Source organism: Tachysurus fulvidraco, chromosome 14, assembly GCF_022655615.1.
Source record: "Tachysurus fulvidraco isolate hzauxx_2018 chromosome 14, HZAU_PFXX_2.0, whole genome shotgun sequence".
In the NCBI taxonomy this organism is placed as follows: Eukaryota; Metazoa; Chordata; class Actinopteri; order Siluriformes; family Bagridae; genus Tachysurus; species Tachysurus fulvidraco.
The window spans coordinates 23909045-23928502 of record NC_062531.1 but is presented as its reverse complement, the minus strand read 5'-3'; the positions used below and the strand labels follow the sequence as shown (position 1 = coordinate 23928502).

General features: G+C 37.8%; 3 protein-coding genes and 1 long non-coding RNA gene across 6 annotated transcripts in view; 2 read left to right on the top strand and 2 right to left on the bottom strand.

Moving 5' to 3' along the window:
- LOC113645913 (beta-1,3-galactosyl-O-glycosyl-glycoprotein beta-1,6-N-acetylglucosaminyltransferase-like) overlaps positions 1 to 17660 on the top strand; it is a 27992-nt gene extending 10332 nt beyond the window's left edge. Inside the window, exons 4-6 of one of the 3 annotated variants that reach the window (XR_003441325.2) lie at positions 14136 to 14220; positions 14983 to 17047; positions 17103 to 17660. Coding sequence is in view for 1 of the 3 variants with exons in the window: in XM_027151868.2 (XP_027007669.2) it covers positions 960 to 2285 (1326 nt within the window). In the remaining 2 variants the exon portion in view is untranslated. Of the gene's footprint in view, positions 1 to 952; positions 3101 to 14135; positions 14221 to 14982 lie in introns of those variants that run through there. The other 2 variants (XR_007137751.1, XM_027151868.2) reach the window with 2 other exon arrangements.
- Positions 6348 to 8404, bottom strand: LOC113645916. Its single transcript, XR_003441326.2, has 3 exons — positions 8275 to 8404; positions 8051 to 8164; positions 6348 to 7920 (listed from the first exon to the last, which is right to left on the bottom strand). It is a non-coding gene; the product is annotated as an uncharacterized LOC113645916 (long non-coding RNA).
- Positions 8497 to 11759, top strand: LOC113657001 (beta-1,3-galactosyl-O-glycosyl-glycoprotein beta-1,6-N-acetylglucosaminyltransferase-like). Its single transcript, XM_027168501.2, has 2 exons — positions 8497 to 9492; positions 10207 to 11759. Exon 2 carries the CDS (start codon positions 10214 to 10216, stop codon positions 11540 to 11542), a length of 1329 nt encoding a protein of 442 aa, XP_027024302.2. The 5' UTR covers positions 8497 to 9492; positions 10207 to 10213; the 3' UTR covers positions 11543 to 11759.
- npc1l1 (NPC1-like 1) overlaps positions 17348 to 19458 on the bottom strand; it is a 15446-nt gene continuing 13335 nt past the window's right edge. The window contains exon 19 of the mRNA XM_027151864.2: positions 17348 to 19349. Within this exon, the coding sequence (XP_027007665.1) occupies positions 19123 to 19349 (227 nt within the window). The 3' untranslated portion in view covers positions 17348 to 19122. The remainder of the gene's footprint in view (positions 19350 to 19458) is intronic.

The window sequence follows — 19458 nt, the reverse complement described above, 5'->3', positions numbered from 1 at the left end:
TATTAACAGGAATATTTTGATAGCTGTTGTCTTAGAGCTAGCTAGGTATTGATGGAGACTGACCATTTAGATGGCTAGCACGAAGCTGCTGATGGAAACAAAGGACAACTCTCAGTAGGAACAACACTGTAGTCTTTCTTAAACAATGTAAACTGTGAGCACCACTAGCAAAAAACAGGCCAAGTCAAAACTGATGAATGAATTAATATAAAAGTTCTGATGAAAAACAAAATACTAACCTGTCCAGTATAGCAAAATTTTCAACATTTTGAAGGTGTAAGCAGTGCAGCTTTCACTGTGCTTTCAGTAGTGTTTGATTCTCTTCTGATAAGGTAGGAATCTGAATTTGGTGTACTATCTAATCTAGAGTTGTCTCATTTGAATTGTAGCCAATTTATTCTCTTAGGTGATTAATCGAGAGTAGTTTCATGTGTGAATTGTAAGCAGGTCTTAATACTATATAGAGAAGGTTATCCTTCTCTAGGGAAGACAAGGACTGGAGGCTATTTTAGTTTAGCAATACTCCAGAGCACTGCGGTGTCCCTGCTTCTAGGTGGCAGGAGAATTGATTAGTAAAGTAACTGATTATTAAGAACATTCTGGATCTAATAGTAGAACAACTGACACACTTTGTATCATATCTCAAAAGCATGGTCATGGTAAAAGGTAGTACTTAGATCAATAATTAATAATATGGACTGCATAGTTTGCATCATAAGCATATGAAGGAGTCTAGTTAGGAGAATGTTTCAATAATAATCATGACTGACTGATTCAATGCTGATTCTTCTCTAACAGCATCTCTTGATATCACTGAACAATTTTAATTAAATTACAATATTATTCATTTAAATGTGACATAGACATAGCATGACCTGTACAAGTATTGACTGTATTGTTATCAGGAATACAGTATTCCCACTTCTAACAAAAAGCACTCTAACTGCTACAGGTTGCTGATGGCTTTCACAATCCCCAGAATGAGAAGATCCTGGCTGCTTCTGCTATCTGGAGCTTGGTCCTGTATTTTCATTCTCACGGTCACTCGGATCATCCAAGAAAAGACAGTGATTAAGTATAGATCGCTGATGTTCGGAAATGATGAATCTCCAGAGGATAAGTGTGACTGCAATAAAATTTTACAGGATGATCATAATGAGCACGACTGCGCTAAGACTCTGACCTTGAAAAAGAGCTTTAAGAACATAACACAGATCACAGATGAACAATATGTCAAGCAGACAGAAGACTGTGAGAAGTTCCGGAAGACTCGTAAATACCTACCGTTCCCATTGAGTGAGGAGGAAGAGGCGTTCCCATTGGCATATTCCATTGTTGTTCACCACAAGGTGCAGAATTTTGAGAGGCTACTCAGGTCCATATACAGCCCTCAGAATTTCTACTGCATACATGTGGACAAAAAAGCCCCTCACTCTACAAGGAAGGCTATCAGCGGCATTGTCTCTTGCTTCGATAATGTTTTCTTAGTCAGTCAGCCTTTGACGGTTGTCTACGCCAGCTGGAGTCGCGTCCAGGCTGATATCAATTGTATGAAGGATCTTTACCAGGTCAACAGCCATTGGAAGTACTTCATCAACCTGTGTGGTCAGGATTTCCCAATCAAAACCAACTTGGAGATGGTGCATATGCTTAAAAAGCTTGGTGGTGCTAACAGCCTGGAGACTGAGACCACACCCCATATTAAGGTATCCAGATGGAAACAAAGCTACCAAGTACAAAATGGCACAATAATGAGAACCAACAAAGAAAAAAGTCCACCACCCTTTGGTCTTAAGGTTTTCTCAGGTATTGCATACATCGTGGTGAGTCGTGAATTTGTGCGCTATGTGCTTGAAGACCCCAAAGCACAGGTGTTGATATCATGGGTAAACGATACCTACAGCCCTGATGAATTTCTTTGGGCTACATTGCAACGTATGCCTGGTGTCCCAGGGTTCATTCGTGCACACTCTAAATTTGACATCACAGACGTTTATAGCATCTCCCGGGTAATCAAATGGGCAGGGCATGAGGGGGGAATTGATGCATTGTATCCTCCCTGTCAGGGTATTCACATTCGGGACGTTTGTGTATATGGAGTTGGGGACCTGAAGTGGATGCTAGAACAGCACCATTTATTTGCTAATAAGTTTGACACAGATTTTGACCCAATTGCCATTCGATGCTTAGAGAAGTACCTCAGACACAAAGCACTAAATCAATCCGTTTATTTCCGTCACGTTCCAAAACCATTGGGGATAATATGGAGTCATATGCTTCGATGAAAATGCTCCACTTTTTGGGTTGAGTTCTCCCATACCGTGTCTTTATGGACGTCATTTTAATACGTCATGCTGGACCAGGTTTGGACTCTTTGGGTTCCAGTGTGTAAAACAGGGAATAAAATTGTATGCTTTGAATTTTGTGGAAACAGTTTGAGAAATGACCACATATGGGTGAAGGATTTTGTGTCTAGTTCTTGCATGCACAATCAGCCACTGATATTTATATGTAATCAACGTCTGATGTTCCGTTGCCACTCCAGTAATTAACATATAATTGTGAAGGGGAAACCAAATGGCTGATTTTGACATTGTGCCTGTACTTTTTTTAGCTTTCTTTTCTTCATAGTACTGTTTTCCCTTTTTTTTGGTAGAAGGCACATGTTATAGTTCATAATAATAATAATTCTTAAATAGATTCTTCCTAGCTAGAAATTTACAGATTAAAGCTGTATTTATTTTTTTCCACTGAAAAGGTGTCACTCATGTCTACACACCCAATATGGTTTCGTAGATATTATGTTATGTCATATTTATGATACAGCAATCAAATTTATGTGGCAATAAACAGTAGGAGTGGTGAGAAAAAAAAAACTGTGCTATGATTCTCCACGTTGCTTTGTTCAATGTTTTATTTTTTCACCGTCGCATATTACAAAACAACAATTTTATGAAAAATTTAGCTTTATGAAAAATTTTATGCAAAATTAATTTTCTTGATTAACAGGGAATTGAACGAGAAGTGCAAATGTATTTATTGCGTTATGTACAGTAAGAAACTGCAGTGTTGTATAAAGTACTAGAAAGCAATACTTGAGTAAAAGTACAAATATCGTACTAGAAAAAGACTTTGGTAGAAGTGAAAGTCACCTTTTAGAATATTACTCAAGTAAAAGTCTTAAAGTATCTGATATTTACTGTACTTAAGTATCAAAAGTCATTTTCTGATATTTAATGTACTTAAGTATTTGAAGTAAAAGTAAAAACTTAAATTTCAGTGATTTTCGGTAGGCATAAGATCAGGGGCGGTTCTAGGGTTTCATCTTTAGGGGTTTTATCCCTCATTGAGAATTTAAAACAAGAAGAGTTTTATATTATATATTATATGACTACATAGTAAGCCAAAAGTTATGGTATTATTAAATGGCAAAAGTGCACACCAAAACATTTATGCATGATGTAATGATGCCAGTCTTGAATCAAATCAGTTCATGTCTGTGTGCATTCTCTACAAACAGTGTGTCCGATGAATGCAGTCATTAATAAACAAATATTCACAAGACAAAGACCAAATCAATAAATGTTATTTTTATTTAGTATTGATATTGCATTAATATTTTGTTTGTGCTATCAATTCTGGTAATAAGAATAGTGACATTTCACTGCTTTTGTTTGCTTTTGGTTGCCGCCGTTATAGATAAATGCCTCCAGCTCTGACTGCGCGTGCACGATGCGCGCTCCTGTGCTTCTCCGTAGGGCGTGCAGACGTGCTTAATGCAATCGAATCTACAGTAGGAGCAGTGCTTCACCAAACCTCCCTTATTGCAGTCGCAGACATTTCTTCTGATTTTATTTTGTAGTAACGAGTAACGAAGATGCTTATTGGAAATATAGCGGAGTAAAAGTATACATTTTATCTAGGAAATGTAGTGGAGTAAAAGTGAAAGTTTACATAAATTTAAATAGCGAAGTAAAGTACAGATACGTGAAATTTCTACTTAAGTACAGTAACGAAGTATTTGTACTTCGTTACATTACAACAGTGTCCTACACACAAACACCAAGAACATCCACACATACGCACACACACACACATCTCAGTGCCACAAGTCCACCAAGCATGAGCCAAATGTAATTTTATGTGGCCCAAATATGGCACACCTCTTCTTTGAAAGAAATGAACCAAAGGAGTGCCATAACTCCACCAAACATGAGACAAATAATACAATTTAATGTGGCCCAAATATGAGCCTTATATGCAATTTTAGTATGGTTGAGTTCTGTTAAAATCTATTGGCCCATATGTGCCACACATGCAGCTGACAGTATGTAAAAGTCTTATTAACTTAAAGGTAAATGAAACACTCAACAACAAATGTACTCAAAACAAATTACTTCAAAACAAGTGTTTAAATAATTACAGCTTTAAGAGTAAACATAAGAATACATTTAAGGATGTATTCAACTCAGAGTAGTAAAAATCACAGAAAAAAAATACAAAAAAAAAATCAGATTAACTTGTACAGAGAACTTAAATTCAGAAATTGAGCTTTTTTGTGCCTAATGAGGGTCGGCAGTGTTTTGTCGGGCCTCGTGTTTCTTCATTCGCTCCCTCCTACCCCCCTCTCGGTCTCTGCAATAAAGATGAATTTAAATAATGCTAGCAGCAATACAACCTGGAAGTTAGAGCTGGAGGATAATGGGGGGGGGGGATAATTTAATATAAATTTCCTCCTTTAATATTTTAATTGCAATAATTAACCACCTCTGATTGACCAAAAAAAATTTTTCCAGTATATTTTCGAAAGGAATTGCAAATTGTATTTTTCAATATGTTGGCCATAATAATACCATAATTTCTTATGACAAATGATTTAGGTTTTGTTTTTAGAATTCTTTTCACCAACTGGTTAAAATTTACACTGGATGTATTCTGTTTTAAAAAAAGACATGCATGACTTTCAGTGCATGAGAGAGATTCCAAGGGACCGTCTGCAAAGTGCAAATCCCGAAAAGCGAATACTAAAAAACAGTCAATAACCACCGTAATAAACTGGACTGTCACCAAATTCAGCTCACACATCACTGATGTCCTGATAGTTATACTACAACACTTACTTGGGGGAAATATTTACATATTAAAAAAAAAAAAAAAAAAATGATACAAAAAAAAGACATTTCTTCTAAGTTGACTGTTTTTAGTATTCGCTTTTCGGGTTTTGCACTTTGCAGACGGTCCCTTGGTTCGCACATAGAGACATGTATTTTTTCCACCGTGGAGGAAAGCTGATTTTGAGGAAAATTGGGTTGTAGCTGCCTCTCTACATTACTACGATAGAAAAGAGGTGTTAGTTGTGTAGTAACAGCGTTTAGCTCAGGAGTTATTGACTTGGGAAACTCCAATCTGTGAATATGCGGCCAACTTTACTTAAGTACTGTTGATTTACAGCCAAAAACATCGGAATTTAAAACGCCAAACCAGCGGAGCCCTAGCAGACATTAAACTGCATTGTTAAACTGAGGAAAATATTAGCTAATTTGACCCCTTCCTCAATTAAACTAATAACTAAACGCTTAATAACATGCAATATTGACACAATGCTGCATATTTCAATTATATGACTGTAAAGTGCTAATCACTTACCTGAACGTAGCTTACACAGTCGTGAGGAAAGCAGAAATGCCCGAGTCTCAGTCACATTCGCGCCATAGTCTCGCTCCACCAATAGGAGGGAAGGTGCATAGCAACCTGAGGTGTGGGACGGAGGATGTCTGCCGCACTTGATTTCAGGATTCCTGTGTTTTTCCGCGTATAAGCCAAAAGTTTACCACAAGTCCGTGTTTCTCACTGTGTGCCATAGCTCAACCACATATGGTTCTCATGTGTTTGTTGTTATCTGGGCAATATACCTCAAAATGTGTTGTGAACCAAGAGAGCATTTCCCGCCAATTTTAAAGTTATGGCACAACAAATATGGCCACAATTTGGCCCATATCTGTATAGCCATGCCACATCTAGGCCATATGTGCCAGATAATACCCACATGTGGCCCAAACGTAATTGCTATCTGGGAATGATCACACACACACATAACCATACAGAAGACAACCTGTAGTACACTTACACTATACACTGTACACTTACCTGTATGTTTTGTTTACTTGTTATGCATTTTGAATATGCAATTTTTGTTGTCTCCTTTGTTTTTTCTTTTCTCCCTTTGTTATTGTTGTTGAGACAGACACACAGATGTAGTGTGTGAGAGAGAGAGACGGAGACAGACAGACAGACAGATGTAGTGTGACAGTGAGGGGAGAAGGAGAGAGACAAACACAGACAGACAGACAGATGTAGTGTGTGACAGAGGTTGAGCAGAGAGAGAGAGAGAGAGAATGAGACAAACACAAATGTAGTATGTGACAGAGAGAGACACAGAGACAACAACCTCCCTAAAAAGTATGTGTGTAATTCTTTGCAGGTTCACTTGTAGCATCTCCGACCCCAGTCACTGAGAAACCCAGACTCAGGGTCAAAATAAAGTGACATTTGATCTTTTCACCTTCTGTCATACTTTGCAACCAAGACTGATCCACGATCAGTGAGATGAGCTGGTGTAGCATGAATACTGTTGGTTTTGTTTCGATATGCAACTTAAATGTTAATGTGCGGTTTTGAATTCTGGAAAACGAATGAGCGTTTCTATTGTAACCGCTCATTCGTAGGAACCTGTCTGTGTATGTTCCTCGTAAAAGATATTTTGAACTTTTCTGTAAGAACATGTTTATTTAGATTTGTAAAGTTCATCGTGACAAACTTTGATGTTGGCTTTGACGTCCAAGTATTCGCAAAGGCCGGTGCTTTTTGGAGATGAGTGGACATAAGGGTAGGTGTTACTTTTGGAAGCAACCTTTTTGGAGACGAGCATGTGATGTGACGTCATCCGAATACTCTTGAGGAAGTTTCCCACATTAGGCTGAGTGCTTTGATATGTCACATGTCCATGTTGTAAAAAGTTTTTTGATTTTGCATAATTTGGGGGCGGGGCTGCGGCACAACCCAAAAGGCCGGTCGGTACACCAATTTAAAACTTTGTTCAGAGTATCACCCTAAAGGAGCTGGCCGAGTTTGGTGTAGATAGTTCAAAAGCTTGCCAAGTTTTAAACCTCAAAATTTTCCAGTCTGCTTGTTCTTGAGCAATACATTAAGGTATGCAAGGTTGATTCCTCTCATGTCCATCAGTAGGCTGAACTCATTTATTAACATAAGACGTAAGAAACCGTCAAATTTCTATTATTCAACACTTTTGCCCTCCTGCAGTGTCCATGTTGGTGCGGAGAATTGTCATGTATGCAGGATACAGGTATACATGGTCTGTGAGGAAACAAGGTCATGAAGACGTTTCGGGCATCAAAGGATATACACAAAACAGACATAAAATAATTTATGTAAATAACTCCAAGATTGGTCCCAGCTCTCCAAGATGTTAACAGCCAACTCACAGTAACTATATTAGCTAGTTCCCTAGCATGTGGAGGCCCTTAAAGCACAAGGTGGCATTTCCCTGATAATTCACACTGAAAAGCAAAAAAACACAAATTTAAATAAAACTAACAAATCAAAACCTTCACTCATAACCACCTCAAGAAAAACATAGCAAACATAGACCTCACACAAGAAAAGGCCCACACACGTGCGGAAAGCAAGCACTAATAAATCAAGCTGGCGACATAAGGCTGGTATAAAGGTATAAAAAAACAGGAAAAAGAAATACAAAAAAACAAAAACCCCAGCCAACCGGACTCGTACACAAACAATCCACACAATACACGTGCTGCCACCATGCAGCACACACCTCTGAGACCGGCCAGCTAGGGAACCAAACAAAACAATACAGGAGAAACAGCAACTGACTTAAATCTGGAACAAAAGAAAACAAAATTAACAATACATCCTATACTTTATTAAAACATTAAATATTTAAAACCCCGGGTACCAACTGCACAATCTCAATTTAATTAACATTTACATTAAACATTAACACATTTACCTTCTTTGGCAGATGGCAGATAGCAGATATAACCAACAGTCAATGTTTGAGCATTTATTCAAATCAGCAGCTGTCAACATGCAGTCAGCATTACTTAAATCATCTGCATCTCATCTAGGGCAAATTCAGACACAGCCAAACAAAGCCACATTAAATCCCATGTGCCTTTTAAAACGAGGCCCAAAACTTCAAAATAAATATCCATAAATAACCAGTCAGCCTACCTCATCTGGGCCAAATTCAGACACAGCCGAACAAAGCCACATTAAATCCCATGTGCTTTTTAAAACAAGGCCCAAACTTCGAAGCCTCTTCCCAGTGCCTGCTTAAAAAGTCTTTGGAATAATTGGCCTGCCACACCCCCCCTACTGGTAGGCACTTGCCTGGTTACATTCGGCTCGTTCACCAGCATTGATGTGAATCAGACCCAAATGCAGGCTTCCAGTGTGTACCGCTTTAAAATAAAGACACGAATGAAACTTACACTTGACAAACAAACAAAATATAACCTAAACATGGTATGCTATCCCAGGTCCTTACACTAGGCTAGGACTGGGTCAAAGAAAGGCTGTGGTCTAAACAGGGCAAAGGCAAAAACTAATCATTTTGGAATAATAGACAAATATTAACAGGAAACTAATTTGAGGACTATTTTGATAGCTGTTGTCTTAGAGCTAGCTAGGTATTGATGGAGACTGACCATTTAGATGGCTAGCACGAAGCTGCTGATGGAAACAAAGGACAACTCTCAGTAGGAACAACACTGTAGTCTTTCTTAAACAATGTAAACTGTGAGCACCACTAGCAAAAAACGGGCCAAGTCAAAACTGATGAATGAAATAATAAAATAAAAAAAACTAACCTGTCCAGTATAGCAACATTTTCAACATTTTGAAGGCGTAAGCAGTACAGCTTTCACTGTGCTTTCAGTAGTGTTTGATTCTCTTCTGATAAGGTAGGAATCTGAATTTGGTGTACTATCTAATCTAGATGAACTAACTGTAGCCAATTGTATTTATTCTCTTAGGTGAATTGTGGGGAGGTCTTAACTATATACAGAAGGTTATCCTTAAGGTAGAGAAGGTTAGAGATGTAGAAAGTGAATTAACAATGCTCTGCCACCTGCCACATTCATCCTTGGTACTTATAACATGGCAGGAAGGTGTTATTTAAGTTAATATCAAATCCAATAGTGAGGGGAGATTTCAGTTTATATTACAGTATATGTTTACGTTTAGCAGTACATTTAGTAGGTCAGTGTTTTTACAAAAGAAATCTTTAGAAACAACCAGATCCACAGGTATTCGAGGTTCTTAATAGATTGATACCTATAAATTTATATACATTCAGTGCTAGGTACAGGTTTGGCAAGGACTATGGAAAAGGAAATGCAAACTGTGGGAATGCGACCTGTTGACTCTCTGCAGTGGTGTGCAATATTGGTGAGACGTACATCAACAGATACTGTAAACACAATAGGCTGCACTCAGTAACTTGTTTAATTGTAACACTGGCTTTCAAAGGAATAGACTGGAGGCTGTTTTAGTTTAGCAATACTCCAGAGCACTGCGGTGTCCCTGCTTCTGAGGTGGCAGGAGAATTGATTAGTAAAGTAACTGATTATTAAGAACATTCTGGATCTAATAGTAGAACAACAAACACACTTTGTATCATATCTCAAAAGCATGGTCATGGTAAAGGATAGTACTTAGATCAATAATTAATAATATGGACTGCATAGTTTGCATCATAAGCATATGAAGGAGTCTAGTTAGGAGAATGTTTCAATATATGATGCAATGGTCAGAAAATTCTGCGTTAAATATCCAGGAACAAATAGGAAACAGGAACTGCAGAAAGGTATAATGAAGGCTTTGTTAGATACCTAATGGATTCAAATGGTGCTACAGTTACAGAAAAAGGTGTGCCTAAGTTTAATTTTGAAGGTGTGCCTCGATAATAATCATGACTGACTGATTCAATGCTGATTCTTCTCTAACAACATCTCTTGATATCACTGAACAAATTTTATTAAATTACAATATTATTCATTTAAATGTGACATAGACATAGCATGACCTGTACAAGTATTGACTGTATTGTTATCAGGAATACAGTATTCCCACTTCTAACAAAAAGCACTATAACTGCTACAGGTTGCTGATGGCTTTCACAATGAGAAGATCCTGGCTGTTTCTGCTATCTGGAGTTTGGACCTGTGTTTTTATTCTCATGGTCGCTCGGATCATCCAAGAAAAGACAGTGATAAGTGACAGTGACAAGTATAGATCGCTGATGTTCGGAAATGATGAATCTCCAGAGGATAAGTGTGACTGCAATAAAATTTTACAGGATGATCATAATGAGCTCGAATGCGCTAAGATTCTGACCTTGCAAAAGAGCTTTAAGAACATAACACAGATCACAGATGAACAATATATCAAGCAGACAGAGGACTGTGAAACGTTCCTGAAGACTCCTAAATACCTACCGTTCCCATTGAGTGAGGAGGAAGAGGCGTTCCCATTGGCATATTCCATTGTTGTTCACCACAAGGTGCAGAATTTTGAGAGGCTACTCAGGTCCATATACAGCCCTCAGAATTTCTACTGCATCCATGTGGACAAAAAAGCCCCTCACTCTACAAGGAAGGCTATCAGCGGCATTGTCTCTTGCTTCGATAATGTTTTCTTAGTCAGCCAGCCTGTAGTGGTGGTCTACGCCAGCTGGAGTCGCGTCCAGGCTGATATCAATTGTATGAAGGATCTTTACCAGGTCAACAGCCATTGGAAGTACTTCATCAACCTGTGTGGTCAGGATTTCCCAATCAAAACCAACTTGGAGATGGTGCATATGCTTAAAAAGCTTGGTGGTGCTAACAGCCTGGAGACTGCGACAACACCCTATTATTTGGCATCCAGATGGAGCCAAAGCCACCAAGTACAAAATGGCACAATAATGAGAACCAACAAAGAAAAAAGTCCACCACCCTTTGGTCTTAAGGTTTTCTCAGGTATTGCATACATCGTGGTGAGTCGTGAATTTGTGCGCTATGTGCTTGAAGACCCCAAAGCACAGGTGGTGATGTCATGGGTAAACGATACCTACAGCCCTGATGAATTTCTTTGGGCTACATTGCAACGTATGCCTGGTGTCCCAGGGTTCATTCGTGCACACTCTAAATTTGACATCACAGACATTTATAGCATCTCCCGGGTAATCAAATGGGCAGGGCATGAGGGGGGAATTGATGCATTGTATCCACCCTGTCAGGGTATTCACATTCGGGGAGTTTGTGTATATGGAGTTGGGGACCTGAAGTGGATGTTACAACAGCACCATTTATTTGCTAATAAGTTTGACACAGATTTTGACCCAATTGCCATTCGATGCTTAGAGAAGTACCTCAGACACAAAGCACTAAATCAATCCGTTTATTTCCGTCACGTTCCAAAACCATTGGGGATAATATGGAGTGATTTGTTCAGATGAAAACGCTCCACTTTTTGGGTTGAGTTCTCCCATACCGTGTCTTTATGGACGTCTTTTTAATACGTCATGCTGGACCAGGTTTGGACTCTTTGGGTTCCAGTGTGTAAAACAGGGAATAAAATTGTATTCCTTTGAATACCAAATGGCTGATTTTGACATTGTGCCTGTACTTTCTTTAGCTTTCTTTTCTTCATAGTACTGTTTTCCCTTTTTTTGGTAGAAGGCACATGTTATAGTTCATAATAATAATAATTCTTAAATAGATTCTTCCTAGCTAGAAATTTAGATTAAAGCTTTCATTTATTTTTTTTTCCATTGAAAAGGTGTCACTCATGTCTACACACCCAATATGGTTTGCTAGATATTATGTTATGTCATATTTATGATACAACAACCAAATTTATGTGGCAATAAACAGTAGGAATGGTGAGAAAAAAAAAATAACTGTGCTATGGTTCTCCATGTTGCTTTGTTCAATGCTTTATTTTTTTCACCGTCGCATATTACAAAACAACAACGTAGAAAGCAAAAAGCACATTAAGACTAGCTATTTTATGCGAAATTAATTTTCTTGATTAAAAGGGAATTGAACGGGAAGTGCAAATGCGTTATGTACAGTAAGAAAGACTCAAACTTAACTCAGCAATATCCCTTCGTGTGTATCTCGAAAATATTAGAATATTTTGAATCACATTTTGAATCGGACTTGATCACAGGTGGAAGATTTACGTGCACTTTTAACCGTATACTTTGTAAACATTCTCAGATTATGATCATTTTATGACAAAGAGATTAGTTTTGATTGGTATTGATTAATGGTTTAATGGTCTCCAGAGAATAAATTTCTCCTCCGGTGCTTATGATTTTATTTTTAGGCCATCCTTAAAAATATTCTTGTTTGCCGTAACCCGACCGACCCTGTCAATTTAGAACCGACTCAATTATAATTTTTAAAAATTCTTTTTTTTTTTTTTGCATTGATTCCGACCGACTTGCCGGTTGTAAATTTGTGTTAAGACCGACCTTTTTTTTACTCTTCTAACAACTAATACAAAAGCAATAAAATAATATTAACGGGTTCGGGCACCATAATAAATTTTAAAAAATGATTCAAACAGCTCGACACCGCTTTAACTTGGCACGAAGTTCTGGATAAATTTTGTCCAGCATCAAAATAAGGTTTGCGATGATGCGCCCAAAGGCACGGGTTGAAGACCCAGTCAGTGACGTCACGATATGCTAATTTGTTTAGAGTCATACCTTACGTAATCACCATCACCAAAATTGTTTTTTTTTTTTTTTACAATGAAACTTGGAAAAAAAAATAGACCTACCGACCGTTTTGGGTTTTTTTTTGTTTTTTGTTTTTGCTGTTACTGCAAACCAAAATATTTTTAAGGATAGCCTTATGTTGTTGTTGTTGTTGTTTTTTTACTGCTATGCATGAGTTTGTGTGTGTTGGTGGAGATAAAGTATCTATTATCTATTTAAGTAATTAATTTTTGTTTGAAGGAAAATTTTCCATGTTATATATATTTATATATTATATATTTTCCAATATTTGCACTTAAGTTTAATTGACCTTTTTCTGTGTGTGTACATCATAGTGGGTAGGATTAGAAATATTCTGGAGCTTATTTTAAGTTTAAACTTTAATGCAGTTTAATTAAAAATGTTTGGGTTGTAAAATAAAAGTGTTAAAAATGTATTAATTTCTCAGTCATTATTTCAAAGTTCTGTTGAATTTCATTCAAAGGGGTGCACTCTCTCTCTCTCTCTCTCTCTCTCTCTCTCTCTCTCTCTCTCTCTCTCTCTCTCTCTCTCTCTCTCTCTCTCTCTCTCTCTCTCTGAGCTCCAGAACGACTAGACATAGGAACAGTTTTTTCCCTCAAGCAATCCATCTGATGAACAATTAACACCATGGAACACACAACTCCTAATATTTGCACTATGTATACCTCAATTGCACATTTCTTACTTGCACTCTGTACATACATGCATACATATTGTCTGTACTGTTTACTTCAACTGCACATTTCACAATCGCACATGTGTACATACAAATTGTATATATTGTATACTTATTTGCATATGTATATTTCAAATGTAAATGTGTACATACAATCTCTTCTATACTGCACATGACATCCTGTTACACTGTGGAGATTATGTCACTAAAACAAATTTCTCACATGTGTAAACATGCCTGGCAATAAAGCTGATTCTGATTTTAGGGTAAGTTTCTTGAGAACTCGAAACTGGTTTCTTTGCATCAATTAAGCAAACACTTAAACATAAACGAAAGCTAATCATCGGGCAAGATCAGACGAGATCTGAATAAGAGGCTTGCTGAGGCTAGTACATATCGGATGCCACGTGAACCTGAATCTACTTTTTTTGTTTATTTACTTATCAAAACTGCAACGTGAAAATATATTTCAAGACATTATACTGCCATTTATAAACATACAATACACATGTGACAACTAAAGAAAGTTAAGGTGTGTGTGTGTGTGTGTGTGTGTGTGTGTGTGTGTGTGTGTGTGTGTGTGTGTGTGTGTGTGTGTGTGTGTGTGTGTGTGTTTATTCCCAGGTTTGGTAGCTGCAGGGATCTTTATTATCTTGCTGCTGGCCCTCTACACTGCCTTGTGGAAATGCATGGTGTCTCCCCCACAAAGGTGTGTGTGTGTGTGTGTTTGTGTGTGTGTGTTACGAACCCCACTTTCAACAATGCTTGTAGAGGAGGGGGGCAAGTAACATTGAAAGGACAGTTTTGTCGGTTTATTAATTAGCTGCACTCACGCATCACAGGCAACTAGAAATTAACACAGACTATTCATGAACACACACCAAACAAACACACAGCACAAGAGGAGAATACAAATGAAACCAAAAAAAAAAAAAAAAAACACAGCGTATCAGCAACGGCTGGACAACAAGACGCACACACGAAGCTCAGTTCAATACAAGACGTAAGCATGAATATGACGGAAGAAAGAGCTTCCCCTCAAGTGTGTGCCGTGCTCACTGAGAGCTAAAGCCAGGGGCCGGGGCCGGGGCCGGGGCCTGGCGACTGGGGTTCTGAGTGGAAATAGTGCAAACTCAGCCCCCCTCTTAGCACGTACTCTCCCCTTTTATCTCCACCCTGCGCGTCAATTATGAATGGCTGCAGGTGTGCAGGGGCAGAGCCTAACCTCAGGAAAAAGGAAAAGACCAAGTTAATATAAATTGAAACACACCACACTAAAATAAGAATAAAGGCTTAGGCCGTAGCTCTGTGTGTGTGTGTGTGTGTGTGTGTGTGTGTGTGTGTGTGTGTGTGTGTGTGTGTGTGTGTGTGTGTGTGTGTGTGTGTGTTGGTTGGTTGGTTGGAATAATTTGAATAACTGTTTTGTTTGAACTACCCTGTCCTGTTTTTTAAACAATCTGTTTTTTTCCAGGGGGAAAAGGAACCGGATCTTAAAGGGAAGAAAAACAACATTTTTATAAGCAAACTTTTTTCAGGGACGTTATGGAACAGAAGTTGTGGTTTATTAAAACAAAAAATTCTCAAATGACCTGCAATGTTCTTCAGGAATTAGACTGTGTGTGCACTAGCCAGGGGAAGAAAACAGAAGTGCACTATCAACTCCACTAGATGGCAGCACTGTGTATGATTTGCTGGAGTTTTCTGGCCTTCTGGATTGAAATAAAACAATAAAAACACTGTGCTTTATTTCAAGGGAAATTTCAATCACAGCTTTTTCACTTTCCCCCTCAATGCCTTGGAAATGATTATAAAATAATATATATGAAGTGTTAGATGACATAACAGGAACAAAGGGTCGAAGAGCATAAACTCTTCTTGTATGGAATTTCCCTTGGCAGCCAGTGCGATGTATATAAATTATTTCCTTTTGGATAGAATTTAATTACAAGCCCAATCACGTAGTAAGATTTTGGCAGGGCAAACAGAGAGTAGTTAACGAAATCGATCCTGTAGATTCACGCAGCCTATCAGCAACAGTCCAGTCATGTTAGGTCATTACACAGAGTGATGCCAATTAAAGTTGGGGTAATAGAGGTGGGTTAATATATTTTTTTTTAGCACGAATATCTGTAATGAGGTGGAGGAAAAGCTGGATGGATGAATTAAACTTTTCTTCTATTTGAAAAAACTTTGTATTTGGAAAAACATACCATGTTCTAAAGTCATTAGAACATTCAAACTCATTAACGTAGCTGCTGATCTGTCTTAAAGTGTGTGTGTGTGTGTGTGTGTGTGTGTGTGTGTGTGTGTGTGTGTGTGTGTGTGTGTGTGTGTGTGTGTGTGTGTGTGTGTGTGGGTAAAAAATCTAGAAATAGCACTTTACATGCAATGAGTAAGATTTCATCTGAACAGAAACGGCCCCAAAGATGGTGGCAGGGATTTGATGAAGGGAAAGTCAGCAAGTTTTTTTTAAAACAGCATCAGTACACTGGGGTATTTTCTTCCAAACATCCCCTTTGCCCGTGTTAACTCTGCACTCCACACATACTGTGTGAATGTGTGTGTGAATGTGTGTGTGTGTGTGTGTGTGTGTGTGTGTGTGTGTGTGTGTGTGTGTGTGTGTGTGTGTGTGTGTGTGTGTGTGTGTGAGATCCTTCAGAGCACTTGAGCATAGTTCTTATGTTACATGTTAGGAGGTTGGTAAAAAAAAGATTTAACAGTTTTATTCGATTGCGTTTAATATATTCTATACTAATTCAAATGTAGATTCACTTCACTAATAAAGGATTGAGACATTATATTATAATGTGATATTGTTAAAAGCTTTTCATGAAGTCTCATATGTTCATGATATTACACCTTGATTTACTAACTTTCCAAATAAAAAGTATAAGGATTTGTTATGATAGATAGATAGATAGATAGATAGATAGATAGATAGATAGATAGATAGATAGATAGATAGATAGATAGATAGATAGATAGATAGATAGATAGATAGATGGTGAAAAAGGTATGGTATAAATATCTTCTCAAATCTTTGTGCTTTGTGATGATAACTGCTACCTAAGTATATATATGTTACATGTTGCAATCTTCCCTTTCACCTGATGGTGGCGGTAGATTACCTTTGTTAACAACTTAGCTAAACCAACAGAATCGATTTTTTTTATTTTATCCCTCCAAAAACCGGCAGGGCGTAAAGAATATGGGTGCAGGTTTTCATATTAATCAAGCAGGGACCTCACCTGATTTCACCTGTTTAATCAGTGGCTCTAAATAGACGGTTTGTCATCTTCTTGGTTGGATTAACAACCTGCACCCACACTGGACCTTTCCAGATAAGATTGGACTCTGTGCTAAAATCGTTTAATTAACGTGATCAGTGTCATCTGTTCCAAAAGGAAGAGCAAATTTATGAATTTCATCATGTGTGCCTCAATTACAGATGTTAATCGATACCCTCACTGTATTGCGAGCCCGACTAATTCGAAAAAAGTTTGTACACCCCTGGTCTGGTCTGTCTGTATACTTTTGTGACTTTTGGTCTGTCTGTATACTTTTGTGTCTTTAAATTTTTGTGATTTTTAGCTCCAGGCCTCAGTTCCTTATTCCTACGTTTGACCATTTTTATTACTCTGTTAGATTATGGATTACATAAATTACACCAACTGTGGATTTGGTTCATTGTTTTTGGCTGATGCGTCCTTTCTGTATGTCCTCCCTATATATTATATATAAATGCAAGGTAGATTTATGAGGTTACAGTTCACCTTGATAAACACAGTGCAGGCAGGCAGATAATAACGATTGCACAATCGCACACCCACAAATGGTCCGGTCCTGTTACGTCTTTTATTAGATCTCTGTCTTAACGACTATCAGCAGTTTGACTGTTTTGCACTCACATACACAGAGACACAAATAACCAGAGTGCATTTCTCATCAAGATAATCTATTCCATGACACAAACAGCAGGCTCAATTCCATGGAGTGTATGGTAGCAGTAGTGTTTTAGGGGGAAAAAAAGAAGAAGAAGGAAAAAAAAACATTATATGCAAATGTCATGGAGTGACGTAAAATACAGTACAACGAACAAAAGATAAAATGTTTAAAAAAAAAAAAAAGAAGAAGAAGAAGAAGTAATTTCTCTCTCAAGCTTCCACGACTATAATGAAGTGCGAGTGCAGGCTGAGAAGAGAAGGCAAGAGTCAACATACAAGACGAGGTTAACAAGCCTACGTTAAGGCTCTTAGAGGTGACAGTTTGTTTGTCCTGCTCTAACAAATATGTTCTTTAATAAGCAGAATATATCTTGGTGAGTTATGTGAATAAAACCTAGATATATTCAATATCTCACTCTGTGTTCGTGGAGAAATCTGCCGAGGTAGTTGTTAGTAGTTTTAGCTAAGCTAGTTGATTAGCTTCCTCAGAGCCAAAATGTGTTTTTATGTGAAATTCTGAAATATGCTTAAATTCCAAACTGCTGCTCATGTCATTTCCTACAGCAGCTAAATTAGATGTGTGCTAAGTGGCTAACGGTATAAAGGCTAACTTTGCAGCCATCTTTTTAACCTTGACAAAAGTTGCTGTATGGTCTAAAACTATTGAAATGTGAAAAAATGAAATGCTTTGCTTCGGTGGTTAGCTGATGCACAAGTATAGCTAGTAAACCTATAAGCTAGTTAGTTTATGTCATAGTTTTGTTAGAGATGTTAGTGCACCTCTTGCAATCTAAAAAAAAAAATTAGCATCTATGTACGACAAATAAAACGAGTAATTCTTACATCGTGTAGATCACAAGTTAAAAATATCGAAAAGTTAAAAAGTCGATGCTTCGTCTCAGTGCTTAGGTGAAAGATATGGAAAATAGAAGCACTAGCATTGCTAACAAAATGATTAGCATGTTCATTTAAGTATAGCTTTGTTAGCATTGCAAGTGTATCTATGTTTCCGTCTAGTTAATGAACTAGCACCATCTGCTCTTAGCTAAATTTTATGTTTCTATCTATCTAACATCTATATATCTGTAAATATCACATCAAGTCAAGTAGCATGTGATTTGTTTTATAAACCACATAGCAGAATAGTGTTATTAAAAGCTCCATTTAATGATTGTAGCCTTCACAAAATCTATTTTTTAATCCTTTAAGGTCCATAGCTACTAGTGTTTATTAGCAAACGCTAACAATTAGCAGCTGCATTTGACTAGCTGTTAATTGTAATTGCCCAAAGACCTCCAACTTCTTTACATCTGTGTGTGCAAATGTAAGCATCTGATGCATCTTGTCTGTGACTACTTTTCATTATTCATTTACAAATTAATATATAAAAATAATAATATATGTTCCGGCAGGTGGCGTGATGTGGAAATTGAAGCGATATTACTCTTTCCTAGCCCAACATTTCTGCTTAGAAAATGTATGTTAGAGCAGTTAAATCATGTGAAAAAAAAGCTTTATCCGTATAAAGCAGTACTCCTGACCCTTATATTGCACTAGTGTGTATACTGACAGAGTCCTGTAAGTTAACAAACCATCCTTTTCTCTCTCTGCTAACGATCTGGAAGCAGGAGGAAGAGCAGCAGAACAGGAAGGTCATCCTATGACTGTTAAAACTTGTAGCTTGTGCTCGGTTCTGGTGTCATTTCCTGCTCCTGCGTTTCCGGTGCTGGCGGAGCGGTGTCAGGCTGCGTCGTGGCATAGTCGGGCTCAGAACTGACGTGATTCTCGGTCCTTTCAAAGCCGCCGTTGTCGTAAACTGCTTTGTCGCACTGCACTAACTCTATGGCTTTTTTGTTCTGCAGCTCCAGCAGCAAGGCCTTGTTTACAGACGGACCTGAACAGAAACACAGCAGAGCTTTCAGTGAACATCTGGAGTTTACAGAGATACTATGTTCTCGTGTGAATCCATTTAGTTATATAAAGTAAGTATTGCATAGAAACAT